Source organism: Pristiophorus japonicus, chromosome 9 (genome assembly GCF_044704955.1).
Source record: "Pristiophorus japonicus isolate sPriJap1 chromosome 9, sPriJap1.hap1, whole genome shotgun sequence".
Taxonomy (NCBI): domain Eukaryota; kingdom Metazoa; phylum Chordata; class Chondrichthyes; family Pristiophoridae; genus Pristiophorus; species Pristiophorus japonicus.
In genome coordinates this window covers 103,369,773-103,387,928 of record NC_091985.1, presented here as the reverse complement: position 1 = coordinate 103,387,928, position 18,156 = coordinate 103,369,773, and the positions used below count along the sequence as shown (strand labels likewise).

General features: G+C 42.1%; 1 protein-coding gene across 1 annotated transcript in view; it reads left to right on the top strand.

Moving 5' to 3' along the window:
- The window catches only part of LOC139273904 (uncharacterized), a 154,044-nt gene extending 138,288 nt beyond the window's left edge, over positions 1-15,756 (top strand). The window contains exons 8-12 of the mRNA XM_070890978.1: positions 3,503-3,612; positions 5,855-5,912; positions 9,382-9,548; positions 13,429-13,540; positions 14,872-15,756. Of these exons, the coding sequence (XP_070747079.1) occupies positions 3,503-3,612; positions 5,855-5,912; positions 9,382-9,548; positions 13,429-13,540; positions 14,872-14,928 (504 nt within the window). The 3' untranslated portion in view covers positions 14,929-15,756. The remainder of the gene's footprint in view (positions 1-3,502; positions 3,613-5,854; positions 5,913-9,381; positions 9,549-13,428; positions 13,541-14,871) is intronic.
- Positions 15,757-18,156: the final 2,400 nt, after the last annotated feature.

Below are 18,156 nucleotides of genomic sequence, written 5' to 3'. Positions count from 1 at the left end.
TCATTTCCATCATTTGTTCCATTAACACAACACAACATTACAGAACATGGTCCATATGGAATAGTTGTCGCTGAGCCTTCAGGCAGCAAAGCGTTCACGGATGAGCTTCTGGCACAAGGCTCGAGCAATCGTTAAAGGGGCACGATGGCCCGCCCTCCTCCGTCGTCGTGCTCCGGGTTCAGGTACTTGCATGGCTTCCTCGTCCTCCTGCTCGTCATCTGCATCTTCCTCATCATTATCATCAGCCACTCTCACCTTCTGCTACCACCTGCTGCTGCTGCCTCATGATGGCTAAGTTATGCAGCACACAACAGTGAACTGACCGACAATCTCAGAGGAGTATAGCAAGTAGCCTCCGGAATGGTCCAGACATCGGAAACGCTGCTTATTGTCCTCTTTATGATGCTGCATGTCGCAATGTGCGACATGTTGTATTCCCTGTCAGCTTCCGTCCGGGTTACACGTAGGGGCGTCATGAGTCAGATGGCAAGGCCATACCCTTTGTCTCCCAGTAGCCAGCTCTGCCCTTCTGGCTGCTGCTGAAACATGGCAGATATAACGCTCTTGCATAGGATGAACGCGTCATGGGTGCTCCCAGGGTATCTCGCATCGACTGACATGATGCGATGCATGTCATCACACACGAGCTGCACATTAATGGAGTGGAAGCCTTTTCTGTTCCTGTACATTTCGGAGTCCTCCAATGGTACTCGCAAGGCAATGTGGGTACAATCAATGCAGCCCTGTACCTTTGGGAAGCAGCAATCCTGGAGAAGCTCACAGCCCCGTCACGCATTGCCTGGGCAGTCATGGGTAACGTTATATAGTCATTCCTCTGGGCATATTGTGCAGCTGTCACCTGGTGAATGCAGACATGTGTTGCATGTTGAGAAATGATGCACACATCCCCAGTTGTAGCTTGAAACGATCCAGAGGCATAGAATGAAAGTGCAGCTGTAATGGACACTTCAACTGAAAAAGCAGTCCTCCTGATGCTTCTCGGTTGCAGGTCTGCTTTCACCAACTCACAGATCTCAGTTACAACTTCTTTGTGGCTTGTTTTGCAGCCGAGCCCCGAGCCATTGTGTCCAGGCATGGGGCCGATTCTGCGACCCTCCAGCCCTGTTTGAAGATGTTCGGTGGTGGCGTGTGAGTAAAAAAACAATGAAAACTTCGGAATTCCATCAAACTTCCATGTTCTCCATTGAAAGATAAAAAATCATCTTTATTATGGATATTTAAAGTGTTCTTGACTCCCTCCAAAAACTTTGATGAAAACAATGGTGTCTTTCTGCGCCGATTTCTCAATGTGCGCTGCTTTCTGTTAACTCTGCAGAAGACTTTTCGCCAGATACGCCGACCTAGCAGAAAATATTTGGGGGCAAACTGTGAAAAATGATCAAAACTGGCGCAGACATGAGGGAACAAAAACCTAACCTAAAAAAATCGTAACTAACACAGTTACGCCGGCGCAGATTCCTGGGGGAAACTTGATTTAAATACTTACATCAAAAAAAATGCCGCGCGTCAAAAAAAACGGCACAAATGACCCGGGAAAATTGAGCTCATGCTCCCTGTACCTAAGTCCAGGTTATTTATATATAACAAGAAATGTAATGGTCCCAACACTGACCCTGGGGGACCCCACTGCAAGCTTCTCTCCAGTCAGAAAAACATTTGTTTACCACTACTCCCTACCTCCTATCCCTTAACCAACTATGTACTCCAGTTACCACCATCCCTTTAATACCATGTGCTTCTATTTTCAGAATAAGTCTGTTGTGTGATATTTTATCAAATGCCTCATGAAAGTTCATATATACATCTACCTCATCAAAGAACTCAATCAGGGTAGTCAGACAGGATTTACCTATAACAAATCTGTGCTGGCTGTCCCTTATTAACCTATGCTGCTGCCATTGACAATGATCTCTAGTAGTTTTCCCACCACTGATGTTAGACTGACTGTTCGCTAGAAAAAAGGAAAACAGTGTTTCATACAGGATGTTCCAGGAGTTTCAGTGCTCTGTATATATTATATTAAAGTCACCTGCATGTTTCTGGCTTGCTCAGTTTCAGCAATTTAATTTGTGGGAACAAATAATGAATGTGACGATTAATCTGCAGATCAGGCTTGTTTCCTTCACACTCCCGGGTGTCCAGTTTCCAGTGGACAATGGTGTTTATTATGTTGCTGGTTCCCCCACATCTTCCACTGAGTTGCCTGGGCCCACTTTGAGCTTTTGATGCATAAATATGTAATAAAAACTTGAAACATCATACCAACTGGTTATTAAGCTGTAGCTCTTTAATACTTTGTAGGATCTTGCGGAGACATCGTTGGTGGTATTTCTCCAACGACTTGAGGTATCTACTGTACATGGTCCATGTCTCTGAGCCATACAGGAGGGCATGTATTACTACAGCTCTGTAGACCATGAGCTTGGTGGCAGTTTTGAGGGCCTGGTCTTTAAACACTCTTTTCCTCAGGCAGCTGAAGACTGCACTGGCGCACTGGAGGCGGTGTTGAATCCCGTTGTCAATGTCTGCTGTTGTTGCTAAGAGGCTCCCGAGGTACGGAAAATGGTCCACGTTGTCCTCAGCTGTGCTGTGGATCTTGATGACTGGGGGGCAGTGCTGTGCGGCGAGGACAGGTTGATGGAGGACAGGCTTACAGATGTTTAGCGTAAGGCCTATGCTTTCGTACGCCTCAGTAAATACGTCGACTGTAATGCCTCCACAAGATTCTACAAATACCCTGGGAGGACAGACGCACCAACATTAGTGTCCTCGACCAGACCAGCATCGAAGCACTGAGCACACTTGATCAGCTCCGCTGGGCTGGCCACATCGTTCGCACGAGACTCCCAAAGCAAGCGCTCTACTCGGAACTCCTTCCCGGCAAACGAGACATAATTTTCTGGGTCATAATTTTCACAATAACAATGGAGTCGAATTTCCGCAACAGTTCCCTGATCTCCCGCCATAATGTTGGCAACCTCAGAGAAACAGTGGTTTATGCTGAAGTTACAGTGGGAGATCAGCGACCCACTGTGGAAATTCTATCTACAAGACTTCATTTAGGTTTTAACACAGTCACTACGATATACAATACTACAGGTCCTGATCACAGTCCCAGGATTTATGGAGATAGGTGCTGTAATATCAGTAGAGCCACTATAAATAGCCTGAATGCCCCTGGGCTAGAGAGGGGTAATATCAGCCAGAGTTCCCATTCCTGATCTCTATCCAGTGATCCACCCTGAAAGAGCATACATGTGGGCATCATGTAAAGACAGGCTTGGCTTGGCTATGATGTCCCACCCCATGATGCAATTAATACTTTTAAACCATATGGGGAGTGAAACCACTCTCTTTTCTGGGTTATTTGTATAAATAGTGCAATTGTGTTTTTCTTTTATTTTACAAATTATACTTAACATTTACACAAAGTGCATGTTCCTTTATTTTCTCATTTCCTTTGATTCAACCAATTTATTAGATTAAAACCCTTAATAAGGTGCAGGAGAGCTCCCATCACAGAGAGGTGCATCTTAACAAGCTCTACCAGATGTATAGTCGATCCTTTGCTAACATGGCAGTAACCCAACGGTAAGTCTACTGGTCTTTCTTTGAGTTTTATCCCTAAAGCAGAACCGCTCAGAAAGTTATTTATTGAATAGAAAATAAAATTCAGGAAATTACTTAATCTTATTTCATTGGGTCCTCTGATTTTAAATAATTTTTGAGTATTTACTTTTATTGAGAATTCCATATAACAGTGTCAGTGCACAAGCATCGGATCATCTGCATATGTGCATTGGATTGTGAAAGACTAAGTGGATGTTGATATGGTTCATACTCCAGAACCACCAACTGCAGTTCTTGATCTGGAAGTTGGACTATAAATTCTTTGTCACATGGATGAATGGGCCCCAGTAAAATAGAATTTGGCTGTCTGCGAGAGAAAGCCAGCCACCAATTCAGTTCGCTCTTTATTAGCATTTGAATCAGGCTGAGGTAGTTGTTTTGCTTTAAAAGAGAAATGTGCCCTTTGTTGTAACAATTAGAGCCAAGGTCATCTTCCCATTCCCTTTTATCAGCTAAGATGGACATGGAAATGACAATAAAGAAGAAAGTTTGTTCTACTGACTGAAATGTAAATGTAGGCTTTGTCCAAGTAAATCAAGCTCACCATCACACCATTTGATGTAAATTTATTCACTTCATTCTTAGGGATCTTTAATTTTGTGGCAGCAGCTCCACTTGCTCACTTATCTAGACATTAGAAGAGGTGGACTTGTGTACAGAATCCAGATTTTCTTTGAGATTTTAACAATCTTTGAAAAGAAACTGCAGCACCATTTCACTACTGTGTTAACTGCTGAAATATCTGCTGTCCCATTGGCTCAAAGATACACCTTTGTCTCAGGGCCCAGATTAGTTTCACAGCCTGTGCTGAATTAGTTGATTTTAATTTGGGCAGAGATTAGGATACAGACCACTGGTTTTAAGAAAGAGAAAAATGGCCATGATTCACATTCCTGCTCCTGGAAATGTGCAAGTTTAAACACTAGATGAGGATAGAATTGGGCTCAGCATTGATGTTTTCCACTGTTGGCTAGCCTGCTGGCATGCACTATGAAGTTTAAGAGATGAATTTTGGACACATGAATAAGATACCATATGATGGCCCTTCCCCCACAACTGGACCACAGCCCAATGAAGGAATCAGCACTTTCAGAAGAGGGGAACAAAAGGGGGAGGGTGGGGGAAGTATGTGCTATAAAAAAAAGCATTGAAGTAGTTCTAATTATAGGCAAGTTATTGGGAGCCAAGAACAGGGCTATCTTATATTACAATCATACAGATTTCCATTAGTTTCAATCTAAGCATCTCCTTTATTTCGTCTTTAGTTCCAACTGTCTCCAATACTATGGATCTATTCTCCACAGGAAAATACGCTTGTACTGTTTAAATTCTTTTCTCAAATCATAAATGGGATTTAACCGGTTTCTCCTGCAGTGGTCGCAGTTCTGTGTTTTCTGCACAATGGCCAAGAACATAGAATTGATGAGGTCCTTCATCAATGCTGCTTTGAAACTACCTACAAGAGCTGACCGAAGTGACCTGCATATCGTTTAATCCTCCCTACTTCCTCTCGAGGAAGTGTTTGGCCTCAGCTCCACACTTTCCCATGTTGTTGCAAACGTCAGGAACTTACTTACTGAATTGAGGACTGTGTGCACAAAGCCACATCTTCTATAACACACTGAAACTTGCTGAATCATCTCAGTCCAAGATTTCAGCTCTGAAAATCACTCGCGACCTCTCCATTTACGACATTAAAGGCACTCTCTAAATGCAACCTGTTGTTGCAAAGTAAACATATGCATCTATGTCTTTTGCATCTACACTGGAATGCGCTTTTAGGTTTTTTTTCTCGTCAGTGCAAAATGTATGGCAGTATATATATTTTTGTTAATCACAGGTCTGATATAAATCTGTTTCAACTTAGATCAAAACGTATTAAACTAAGATATGCTACACTTAAAAAGACTAACTGAAGCCTACAGGAGTATGATGAAGATTGTTTGAATTTTAAATGTTTACTAATAGTGATATTCCCTCTTTAATGTTTTCTATTGGCCACAAGTATCACTGCATAATGCTGGCTCTATAAGGTCAGTGCATAAAGTAGATATTGTTGTCCACATAGGGTACTAACTGTAAACATGAGAAAGCTTTATTTAAATGATGATTTATATTAACAAGTACTGTCTGTTGGGTAAGCGATGACCATCTCACTTTTATTTCACATTTGTTTTTCTCTGTTTGGTGCTACATTGAGCAGACTGCTCGAGAGAAGTGGCCACTTCATGGAGTTTGAAGAGCCCAGTGTCCAAGATTTGGTAAGTAATCAAATCCCTTACATTGCACGGTTTGCCTGATCAAGATCCACATCCATAAGACCCAGACATACCATTTGTTTTACATTAAATGATTTGTACCTGTGCCATGGTAATTGAAATCGATCTGTGAACAATAGTCTTATCCGTGACTAACAGTTCCATCTATGTTAATTACATGACCAATGTAACACAAATGACACAGATGTACAAACTTTAATGCAGACTATTAGTAATTATCTCATTATTGCAGCATCAGATTTCCTTTACAGCTTCCAACACACTTTATTTTCAGTATATAGTGTCAAAGATGGTTTGACAATGACTATAAAGCTTTTAAAAATGTATAGACACATAGGGATTTCTCTAACTCTGTGTGGGGTGAGAATTACTCTGCTCAATATGTGTAATGATGTAAATGCATTGCAAATTTTTTCGATTTGATCTTTGTACCAAAACCATGAACAGAAGGAAAATCATAAAAACAATACATAACACTTACAGCACAGAAATGGGTAATTTGGCCCAACTAGCCCATGCTCCACACAACCCTCCTCCCACCCTACTTCATCTAAGCCTATCTGCATATTCTTCGATTCTTTGAGACGCTCCTTAAAACCGATCTCTTTGACCAAGCTTTTGGTCATCTGCCCTAATATCTCCTTATGTGGCTGTCTCAAATTTTGTTTTATAAGCACTCCTGGGAAGCGCCTTGAGGCGTTTAAGAGTTGTTGTTGTCGATTCCTTTCTTCCTCGTGTACTTATCTAGCTTCCCCTTAAAGGCATCTATGCTATTTACCTCAACTACTCCATGTGGTAGCAAGTTCCATATTCTCACCACTCTCTGGGTAAAGACGTTTCTCCTGAACTACCTATTGAATTTATTAGTAGCTATCGTGTATTTATGCCTCCTATTTATGGACTCCCCCACAAGTGAAGACCTCTTCTCTATGTCTACCCTATCAAACCCCTTCATAATACTGAAGACCTTCTATTAAGTCACCCTTCTCTTTTCTGGAGAAAAGATCCCCAACCTGTTCAATCTTTCCTGATAGTTATAAACTTGCAGTTGTGGTATCATCCTTGTAAATCTGCTTTGCACATCTCCAGTGCCTCTATATTTATTTTGTATGGAAACCAAAACTGTGCACAGTACTCCAAGTATGGTCCAACCAAGGTTCAATACAAGTTTAACATAACTTCCCTGCTTTTCAACTCTATTCTTCTAGAAAATAGCCCCAGTGCTTCATTTACATTTTTTATGGCCTTGTTAACTTGCATTGCTACTTTTAATGATTTGTGAATGTGTACCTCTAGATCCCTTTGCTCCTCTATCCCATTTAAACTCTTATTTTGCAAGGAATACATAGCCTCCTTATTCCTCCTTCTAAAGTGAGTCACCTCACATTTAGCTATATTGAAATTCATTTGCCATTTACACACCCATTTTGCAAGTTCATTAACGTCTTGCATTTTGTCAGTCTTCCTCTGTATTAACTATAACCACCCCCCCCCCCCCCCAACTTGGTGTCATCCGCAAATTCTGAACTTGTACTTCCGATTCGAGTCGAAAGTGTGTGTAAATTGTGAACAACAATGATCCCAACACCGATCCCTATGGAATATCACTTCTCATTTTCTGCCAGTCTGAGTAACTACCTTTAACCCCTACTCTCGGTTTTGTAGCCAGCTAGCTATCCATTCTGCTATTTTGGCCATTCTGCGAGTATGTTAACGATTTCACTAGAGATACCAGTTTACAAATTGTCCCTGTAGATTGGAAAATTGCAAATGTAACTCCATTATTTAAGGTGAGAGAGAAACCAGGAAATTATAGACCTGTTAGTCCAACATCTGCTGTGGAGAAGTTATTGAAATCTATAATTAAGAATAGAGTGACTGAAGGTTTAGAGAAATGTGAGCTGATTAGAGAGAGCCAACATGGATTTATAAAGGATGGATCATGTCAAATAAACCTAATTGAATTTTTTGAGAAAGTAACTAAAGTAATAAACAAGTGAATGTTTATGGATATAGTTTATATGGATTTCCAGAAGGCATTCGATAAAGTTCCACAAAAGAGACTGTGACTCGTTGTGTCCCAGAAGGATCTTTGCTGGGGCCTCAACTATTCAGTATATTTTTTAATGACTTGGATAACAGAAGAAAGCCAGATATCCAAGTTTGCCGATGACACAAAGATTGGTGGCATAGTAAGTAATGTAGACAGAAACGTAAAATTAAAGAGACATTGATAGATTAAAAAAAGAGGGCAAAATTGGCAGATATATTCCAATCACTCCCTGGAATATAGAAGCTTAAGGGGCGATTGGATTGAGATTTTGAAAGGAATTGATCAGGTCGATACAGGGAAACTTAGATACAGAGAAACTTTTTCCGCTGGTGGGGGAAGTCTAGGACAATGAGACATGACTTTGAAATCAGAGCCAGGTCTTTCAGGAGAGAAGTTAAGAAACATTTCTTCTCAAGAAGGGTAGTAGAAGTGTGGATACTCTCCCACAAAAAGCAGTAGATGCTAGCTCAATTAATAATTTTAAATCGGAGATTAATAGATTTTTGCTAGCTAAGGGTATTAAGGGGTTATGGAGCTAAGGCAGGTGGATGGAGTTGAGATAAAGGCCAACCATGATCCCCTGGAACGGCAAAACAGGCTAGAGGTGCCTACTCATGTTTCTATTTAATAGAATCACTGTACATAATAACTAGCAAAGCTCTTCGTATGATATTCACCAAATGATCTACACTCATGTTATAACCATTCACCCACAAGCTCATCTATGGCCCTCAGTCTTTCCAGTTCACTGAAGGCCTGAGCAAATCTATTATGACTCTGTGTCTTCATACCTTACTATTGCAGTTGTTGATGCTGATTCAGGACTGCTCGCATGAGAAAAAAAACAAGGAATGGTATTACAGGGGAAGATATCTCAACTGAAGAACTATTAATTTTGATTGTGCACTTTCACTTCTGCTGGGATAGCTTCCTTACAATAGCATTCCTCGGTGAAGAACGAGAGAGAGAAATACCGAATCTTACCACTGGCGCTATCTGGTTGCCAATTGGCCTAAAATGAAGACAAAGATCAATCTGATGTGGGATGAGAAACTAAGATAGATACACAGGGATTGGGGTCTCTGTACGTGTGGGCCAAATTTGGATTTCCCAGAGTCATGACAGCATCTCAAACTGTTGCAACTGCTTGACTCTGCTCCACACCACATTCAAAACAAGTGTATGCATCCACAAGAAAATACTGGCATATGTCCCACCATTCTGTGGTTCAGACATGCAATAATGGCCCCTCCAGTGACACATTGCTTGGAATTATGATACCAATACTAAACAAAGCAAAATAAATGTTGCATTTTAAAAATGTGTTGCTCATTAAAACAGATGTCACAGAATATTCTGAACACCCAATACCAATCAGAAAACCTGTCTTTGTTCTAGATGCTTCATCAAGAAACTGATGCAACTGGAAAGATAACCCAAAGCCAAAAAACAAGTTATGGCTCTTTCCTAACTCTCAGTGATGCTCACCTTTGTGAGGAGCCAAACCAAAGGAGTCTTGAAGAGTCTGAAAAACAGGATGAAACTTCTGGAGGAATAAATGTAGAGTAAGTGAACAAACTTTCTGTTTCCATTAAACAACTCATGACTGACCAGATGTTTTTGTCAAATATATTTCCATTTGTAAGTATCCTATACCCGGATCCAATATTATAAATCCAAGCTCCATATTCAAATGTTTTTGGGTGGTTTAAGAACAAAGTTGCATTTATACAGTGCCTTTCATGATCCCAAAACGTCCCAAAGCACTCCACAGCGAATGAAATTCTTCTTTTGAAGTATAGTCACTGTTGTAACGTAGGAAAACATGGCAAACAATCTGGACATGGCAAGGTCCCACACACAATGAGATAAATAACCAAATAATCTGTTTTTAGTAGTATTAGTTGAGGGATAAATATTGGCCAGGACAACAACTCTCTTCTTCGAATGATGCCAGGAGATGTTTTACATCCACCTGAAACAGGACCATGGTTTAACATTTCATCTGAAAGATGGGATCTCAGACAGTGCAGCACTCCCTTAGTACTACACAGAAGTATTAGCTGGATTATGTGCTCAAGTCTCTGGAGTGGGCTTGAACCCATTACCTTCTGACTCTGAGACAAGAGTGCTACCACTGAGCCAAAGCTGACACTTAGTCGAGCTACTGGTCTATACAGACAAGCAGCTCAACTAAATATTGCCCATTATTTTTGGATGCATTTATTTGTAAAAATAGTCGACCCTTGTCTCTGATCGGTCCCCTTGGAGGATAAGCCACACCCTGAAGTTTCTCTAGGATGTGTAACTGGAACCTTGCAGCTCAAGTTCTCACTGACTTCGCAAATTGTAACTCGATCCACTTTGACTTTCAGAAGCCAGAGGATAGATCTCCCAGAAGCCACCGTCTTCCCTCCCCACCATGTCTCTCTACCCCCATCCCACCCCCCCACCATCTCTCTACCCCCATCCCACCCCTCCCATCTCTCTTCCCACCCCACCCCCATGTCTCTCTACTCATCTACCCCCATCTCTCTTCCCTCCCATCTCTCCAACCCCACCCCACCGTGTCTCTTCCCTCCAGACTCTCTATTCCCCCCCCCACAAAGCTCTGTCCCTCCCCCCCAAAGCTCTGTGTCCCCTGCAAAAAGCTGTCTCCCCTTCCCAAGCTCTCTCCTCCCCATCCCCCCAAGCTCTCTTGCACCCTGTCTCTTCCCCCCCACCCCTCTCCTCTTCCCCCCCACCCCTCTCTCCTCTTCCCCCCCCCCCTCTCTCCTCTTCCCCCCCCCAAGCTCTTTCTCCCCTCCCCACCCCAGTTCTCTCTGTCCCCATCCCCCCAGTCTCTCTCCTCTCCTCCCCGCCCCCCCCTCCCCAGTCTCTCTCCCTCCTCCTCCCCACCCCATCTCTCTCCCTCCCTCCCTCCCTCCCTCTCCCTCCCCCAGGCTCTCTTGCTCTCCCTCTTCCCTCCTAAACCCCCTCCCCCATCGCTCTCTTCTCCCCTCCCAAACCGGGTCCCTCAAAGGCTTGTGGAATATGGTTGGACTGATTGCAGGGTCCCACTTCCAGTTCGGGGCTGCACGTCTGGTTTCCGGCACTTATGCTTTGGGTGGAAGGCATCAGGGCGGGTACTCAGCAGAAGTACAGTACAAATAGTCAATCCCCTTATTTTTTTCCCCGAAAGATGTAGTATAAGTGAATGTGACAGACGTTGCATCTATGCAAGTAGTATCTTAAATTTCCATTTTCTCCCTCTACTCTCCTGCAGGCATATCCCTTGTTTGGGTATGCCAGATGTCCTACACAACCTTGTTTTAAGTGGCCACTCTTCATGTGAATCTGGACATGTTACCAGGTTATTCAACCACAAAAGACATCACAGCCTGGCACAGCCAAGCCTGACTCTCCAATGTAGTACTGAGGGAGTGCAGCACTGTCAGAGATGCCATCTTTCAGATGAGATGTTAAACCATAACCATGTCTCAGGTGGATGTAAAAGGTCCCCTAGTACAGCCAAGCCTGGCCCTTCCCTCACCTGTAGTCCATATTAATGCACTTTCCATTAGGAATTAAAAGTAACAATCAAGAGTGGGAATCCTAGCAGATAGTCCTCTTCCTCGTCCAAGGCACTGAGGTTATTGCAGTACCCCTCAGCTAATCAGCTAAAATTTCCAAGTGCCCAGTTATCTTTTCCTTAATAATGGATCCCAACAATTGATGTCAGGCTAACTGGCCTGTAGTTCTTTCTTTTCTCAAATAGTGGACTGCAGGAAGATATCAATCAACTGGTCAGGTGGGCAGAACAGTGGCAAAAGGAATTTAATCCAGAGAAGTCTGAGGTAATGCATTTGGGGGAGGGCTAACAAGGAAAGGGAATACACATTAAATGGTAGGATGCTGAGAAGTGTAAAGGAACAAAGGGGCCTTGGAGTGCATCTCCACAGATCCCTGAAAGTAGCAGGCCAGGTACATAAGGTGGTTAAAAAGGAATACACAATGCTTGCCTTTATTAGCCAAGGCATAAAATACAAGACCAGGGGGTGTCATGCTTGAACTGTATAAAACATTGGTTAGGCCACAGCTGGAGTACTGCGTGCAGTTCTGGTCACCGCATTACAGAAAGGACGTGATTGCACTGGAGAGGGTACAGAGGAGGTTTACGAGGACGTTGCCGGGAATGGAGAATCTAAGCTGTGAGGACAGATTAGATAGGCTGGATTTGTTTTCATTGGAACAGAGGAGGCTGAGAGGAGACCTTATTGAGGTGTATAAAATTATGAGGGGCCTAAATATAGAGGACAGAAAGGGCCTATTTCCCTTAGCAGAGGGGTCAACAACCAGGGGACATAAATTTAAAGTAATTGGCAGAAGGTTTAGAGGGGATTTGAGGGAAAATTTCTTCACACAGGGGGTTGTGGGGATCTGGAACTCACTGCCTGAAAGGGTGATAGAGGCAGAAACCCTCACAGTTAAAAAGTACTTGGATGTGCACCTGAAGTGCCGTAACCTGCAGGGTTACAGACCTAGAGCTGGAAAGTGGGATTAGGCTGGATAGCCTCTTGTTTGCCGGCATGGACACAATGGGCCGAAATGGCCCCCTTCCGTGCTACAAACTTCTATGATTCTACTTGCTACCCTTCAATCCACTGGGACCGTTCCATAATCTAGGGAATTTTGGAAGATCATAACCAATGCATCCACTATCTATGCAGCCACCTCTTTTAGAACCTTAGAATGTAGGCCATTGGGTCCAGGGAATTTATCTGCTTTCAGTCCCATTAGTTTCTCCAGTACTTTTTCTTCACTAATATTAATGACTTAAGCTCCTCACTCTCAATAGACCCTTGGCTCCCCACTATTTCTGGTATGTTTTTTGGGTCTTCTACTGTGAAGACAGATACAAAATATTTATTTACTGTCTCTGTCATTTCCTTATTCCCCTTTATAAATTATCCTATCTCAACCTCTATGGGACCCACATTTATTTTTGCTACTCTCTTCCTTTTTACATAGTTGTAGAAGCTCTTGCAATCTGTTTTTATATTTCTTGCTAGTTTACTCTTCTATTCTAATTTCTCACTCGATCAATGTTTTGGTCATCCTTTGCTGGTTTCTAAATCTCTCCCAATCCTCACGCTTACTACTGTTCTTGGCAACATTATAACCCTCTTTTAATCCAATACTATCCTTAACCTCTTTAGTTATCCAAGGATGGATCACTTTTCACGTGGAGTTTTTATTTCTCAATGGAATATATATTCATTGAAAATTATGAAATATTTCTTTAAATGTTTGCCCTTCCTTATCTACCATCATACGTTTTAATCTAATTTCTCAATCTAGCAGGTAGTATAGTACTCCTCAACATACTTTATCCACTAGTCAACATTTTCTTTGACAGAATTAATTGAATTCTTTGCTCTAAGACTTGTAACTTTTGTCCGACAGAGTTGTAAGCCAAGATCTCAAAGAGCAAAGCCAGAACCAGGTTGCACCAGACCCTGTGAATGTTTATGTGCCTTTGAACATTGAAGACATTCTCCCAAACAGCCGTATTGTGGTGGGTATATTTGGTTGGAGTTATGATGAATGTAGGGGACACTAACCAGGAGAGAATTGCATAGTTTAGACTACCAGTGAGAAATACTAATTCATACGTGTTGTTTCTCCTTTCTATACACACACACACCACACACATGGATATTTAAAGTGGGCACTGTTAAATAAGAAAGATTATGTACACCCAAGCTCTTGCCACTTGTGGGATCACATTGGCATGAAAAAGCCCAATATTAAAATAAACACTAACTTTTGTTAAAACAAAATCATCTTCAAAAAGGCACTTGTCATCAAATTTGATAATTCCTTACTAATTTGCAACAAAATTAATTACTGTTTTACAATATATACCAAGTAAAGTTTTAAGTTACAATTACACCATCAATGGGTCAAATCTTTATTCAGGAGGTGCATGAGGTTTCGTATGACCTTCTCAAGCTGCTCATTGCATTAACCCAGGAACAATAAGTATTTCGCTTGAACGCACTATACCTTTATGTACTTCTAATTCAAGTCTGCTGCATTCTCAGTTTCTTCTTCGATGTCCAGATATGGGATGATGATTCTACTGACCATATATTCAAATTATGCATTGCTAATTGTATTACATACAATTATTGTATGTTTCATTCCAATTTATACTCGTGTACTTTTTTTCTTATTTTCCAATGTAACCTTATTAAAACCTCTTGCAGCACCCTCCCCCTGGTATCCTGATACTGGCCAACTCAGCAGTACAATTACCCCCAGGAAATTGGGAGAAGCCCAACCATTATATTTAATTCACCAGAGTTAAAACCTGAGTTCATTCTTTATATGAAACTCAGGGTAGGGGAGAGGCTTACTGTCGTTTTGATAATATGCCATTTGATATTCACACAATATTCCTATTTCCATCAGTACCAAACATTATGAAGGATGTAAATTCTGTACCAGCTTTGACATCAGCTCTCAATAAAGAACACTCGGTTCTCCAACAGGTCACATGAGAGATTAATGGCAGACTACAAACAAACATGAGGCACTGCTCTCGAAAGCCCTAATCCAAAACCCAACAGCTTTAGAATAAGTAGGCACATCTCAAGCTGGGCGATGTGGTTTAACTCTACACTTGGCCTGTGACCTGATGTTTTAGTGTTAACTACCCATACTGGGTAGCAAAAAAAAAAAATGGGGAAAAAAGTTCCATTTCACCAAAACTAGAGATAAAGGGGAACTCTTATTTGCCCCTCACAGGTCCATGTACGCATTATAGGTTTTGACAAACATGATGTAAAGCAAATAAAGCAGTGTATTTGATAATGTTTGATTTGTGATAATTGTGTCTTTTAGGAAGCCAAACGGCGTTCCAGTAATCTTTGGATAAACTATGCAAACATAGGAATATGAAAGAAGACAAGAGAACAAAACAGACCCCCGGCACAGAATATTATTTGAGGACAGCACCTAGTTCTAAAGGAGGCAGTGAAGGATTCACCTGGATATTTAAGTCATGTATTATGTTCAGTTTAATTGGGGATATGACTGCTTACAGATCTATTGTAACCTCAGAGAATGGCTCAAATTCACTGCTGATATGGTCTTTAAATCCATACACGAAGACAAACTTTAATCAGCAATTGAAATGTTGTTTCACATAATACAAATGACTACCGGTTTTTAGAGAGAGAGACTAAAAGTAGTTTGCCAAATAAAATAGGTACAAATTTTAACAAGAGTTAGGAGATCTAATCAATTTTGCTTTATTTTATACACTTAGAAATCACAAGCTTAGGCCAGCAGCATAAATGAGAACCAAGTTACTGTAACAGCACTTCCAGCATGAGCTGTCCTAGTTCCATAAATATATTCAAAACTTCAGTCATCTCTGGACATCATGTAGACACGCACATTAGATTGGTTGTCAGAACAGCCATTGTTATAAGAGTGGTTATTTGCAAGTTTTTTGTGTGTCCTTCTGTACACGCGCGCCCTGTACTCCGCCCCCCACGTGCTACGCATGCGCACGACCGTCCTGGAATCCGCCCCCACCCCCCCAACGCATACGCAGACTTCTCGAACCCGAAAGCGAGACCTGTATTGTGAGGAGTCCAGAGCTGTTGCTGACCACGTAGCTTTGCTGATTTAGACTTTTGCTTAAAATATCGCTATGATAATCTACACGAACATTTTAGAGACCTTTTGTGGGAGAGAAAAAAATTGGAGGTAGCAGGAGACTGGGGAAAGGGGAGAGGGGTGGGGGGAGAGAGAGAGACTGGTTTGGGGGGCGGGGGGGGGGGGGAAGAGAGAGACTGGCTGGGGGGGGGGGGGAAGAAAGAGAGACTGGGGGGGGGGAAAGAAAGAGAGAGAGAGAGAGAGAGAGAGAGAGAGACGGGGGAGAGGGGGGGGTGGAGGAGAGAGAGACTGGTGGGGGGGGAAGGAGAGAGAGACACTGGCGGGAGGGGGGAAAGAGACTGGGGGGTGGGGAAGAGAGAGAGGGAACTCAGTGAAGACGGATCACGTTCTTCCAACCCCACCTCCTTTATACCCACACCCGATTTCTCAGAAAGCTCGGTGCGTTTGTGACAAGTGACATCATTGGTGTGGATGAAATCCGGAAGTCACGACACTGTCACTATTCAATTCATACTCAATAAACCTCTCAACAATCCGTGACCCAAACATAATGCCCCATGTGCTGGGGGATGGGCCGGGAACTTGGGATGTTGGGGATGGTCTTAAACTGTGAGAGTGAGCTCTCTCCTATCGGGAGTCGGTAGTCAGTATGGCTCGAATTACACTTTGCAAAGTCACTGATTACGTAGACAAGGCGGTTCTAATTTCACATTCCAGAGAAACTGCTGGGTGTGTCTTATCCTCTAAGGGGACCAATCAGCAACCAGGTCATGTGATTAAGGGGACCCAATTATAGCATTTTTCTGTTGCAAATAAACACGTCATTGTTGTAATGCTTTGTTATATTATTGCAATGTGCAACTTTCTGTTTTTTGAAATATGTAAAATAATGGACATAAAACATGTGAGTTCCATTTTATGCGAAGGATATTACCACATCCATGAATCAGAACTTTAGATTTCAGCATTTAGTTTTGTATCCTTGATCACTTCTGTACCCTGAAGAAAGCTGACCATCCTTCATTCAGCTCTACATAAAAATTAATAAATTGCAACTGTAAGTTACATTTGTGACATACCTTTGCCATCATTTAACAGTATACACACAAACATAACTCTTGACTGAGACAGGAACAAGTGTGGGTTTAGGGGAGAACTAAGGCACGGGTTGGCAAGTGCAAGGTACTGCTAGAGTTTATTTAAAAGCACACATCCTATCTACCCAGTGCACTGGTACGTTTCCTGCTGCTTTTCCAGCGAATTATCCTATTAGTTAGGGCACTTTCTTGCAAGATTGGCAGGAACACAATGGAAATAATCCCAATCTCCAGCAACAGCCTCCATTAACAAGTCAGAATGACTGAATAATCCCTGAATAAGCACTGAATCTGAATGCTGATTTAGGAGGTATAACTGAGTGTCACAGAAAGTGGACTAGGTTGCAGTCACCCATTGCCAGGAATATTGGCCCGAAAATTGCGGCCTCTCCGGGCGTGTACGATGAGCACACACACCTGAAGAGGCCTTGCAAATGTCAGTTCTTGATGCGCGATGCGCATACGTCGAGAACCGGCTTTTGCGATCTATGAAGTGCACGCATCCCCAAGACAAGGACATTCGTGGGGTAGAGATTTGAGCTATTTGCCCAACTCTTGCCCAGCGCGCGTCCTTCAAACTCTAACGCCTGATAAAAACAGGCAAATAGCCTACACGCAAGAGTTTTAAAAACAAATAAATATTTAATTTTATCACTAATTTTTATATTAAAACCCCTGTCCATTAAGGTATGTTTATTTTTAACCCTATTAAAACATATTTTTAAAAATTTCAAAAAACGATTTATTTTTCTAAAACATTTAAGTAAATTCAATTTCAATTAATTTTAAATATGTGAGGTGTTTTTTTAAAAAATATTTATTGTGTTGTGTTTGTGTTTTGGGGGATATTCTCATTGATAGCAATGGCAGCTCGTACAAACTGAGCTCCCATTATTATAAGAACATAAGAAATAAGAGCAGTAGGAGGCCATACGGCCCTTCGAGCCTGCTCCGCCATTTAATACAATCATGGTTGATCCGATCATGGACTCAGATCCACTTCCCTGCTTGCTCCCCATAACCCCTTATTCCCTTATCATTTAAGAAACTGTCTATTTCTGTCTTAAATTTATTCAATGTCCCAGCTTCCACAGCTCTCTAGAGGCAGTGAATTCCACAGATTTACAACGCTCAGAGAAGAAATTTCTCCTCATCTGTTTTAAATGGGCAGCTCCTTATTCTAAGATTATGCCCTCTAGTTCTAGTCCCCCCTACCTGTGGAAACATCCTCTCTGCATCCACCTTGTCAAGCCGACTCATAATCTTATACATTTCGATAAGATCACCTCTCATTCTTCTGAATTCCAATGAGTAGAGACCCAACCTACTCAACCTTTCCTCATAAGTCAACCCCCTCATCTCCGGAATCAACCTAGTGAACCTTCTCTGAACTGCCTCCAAAGCA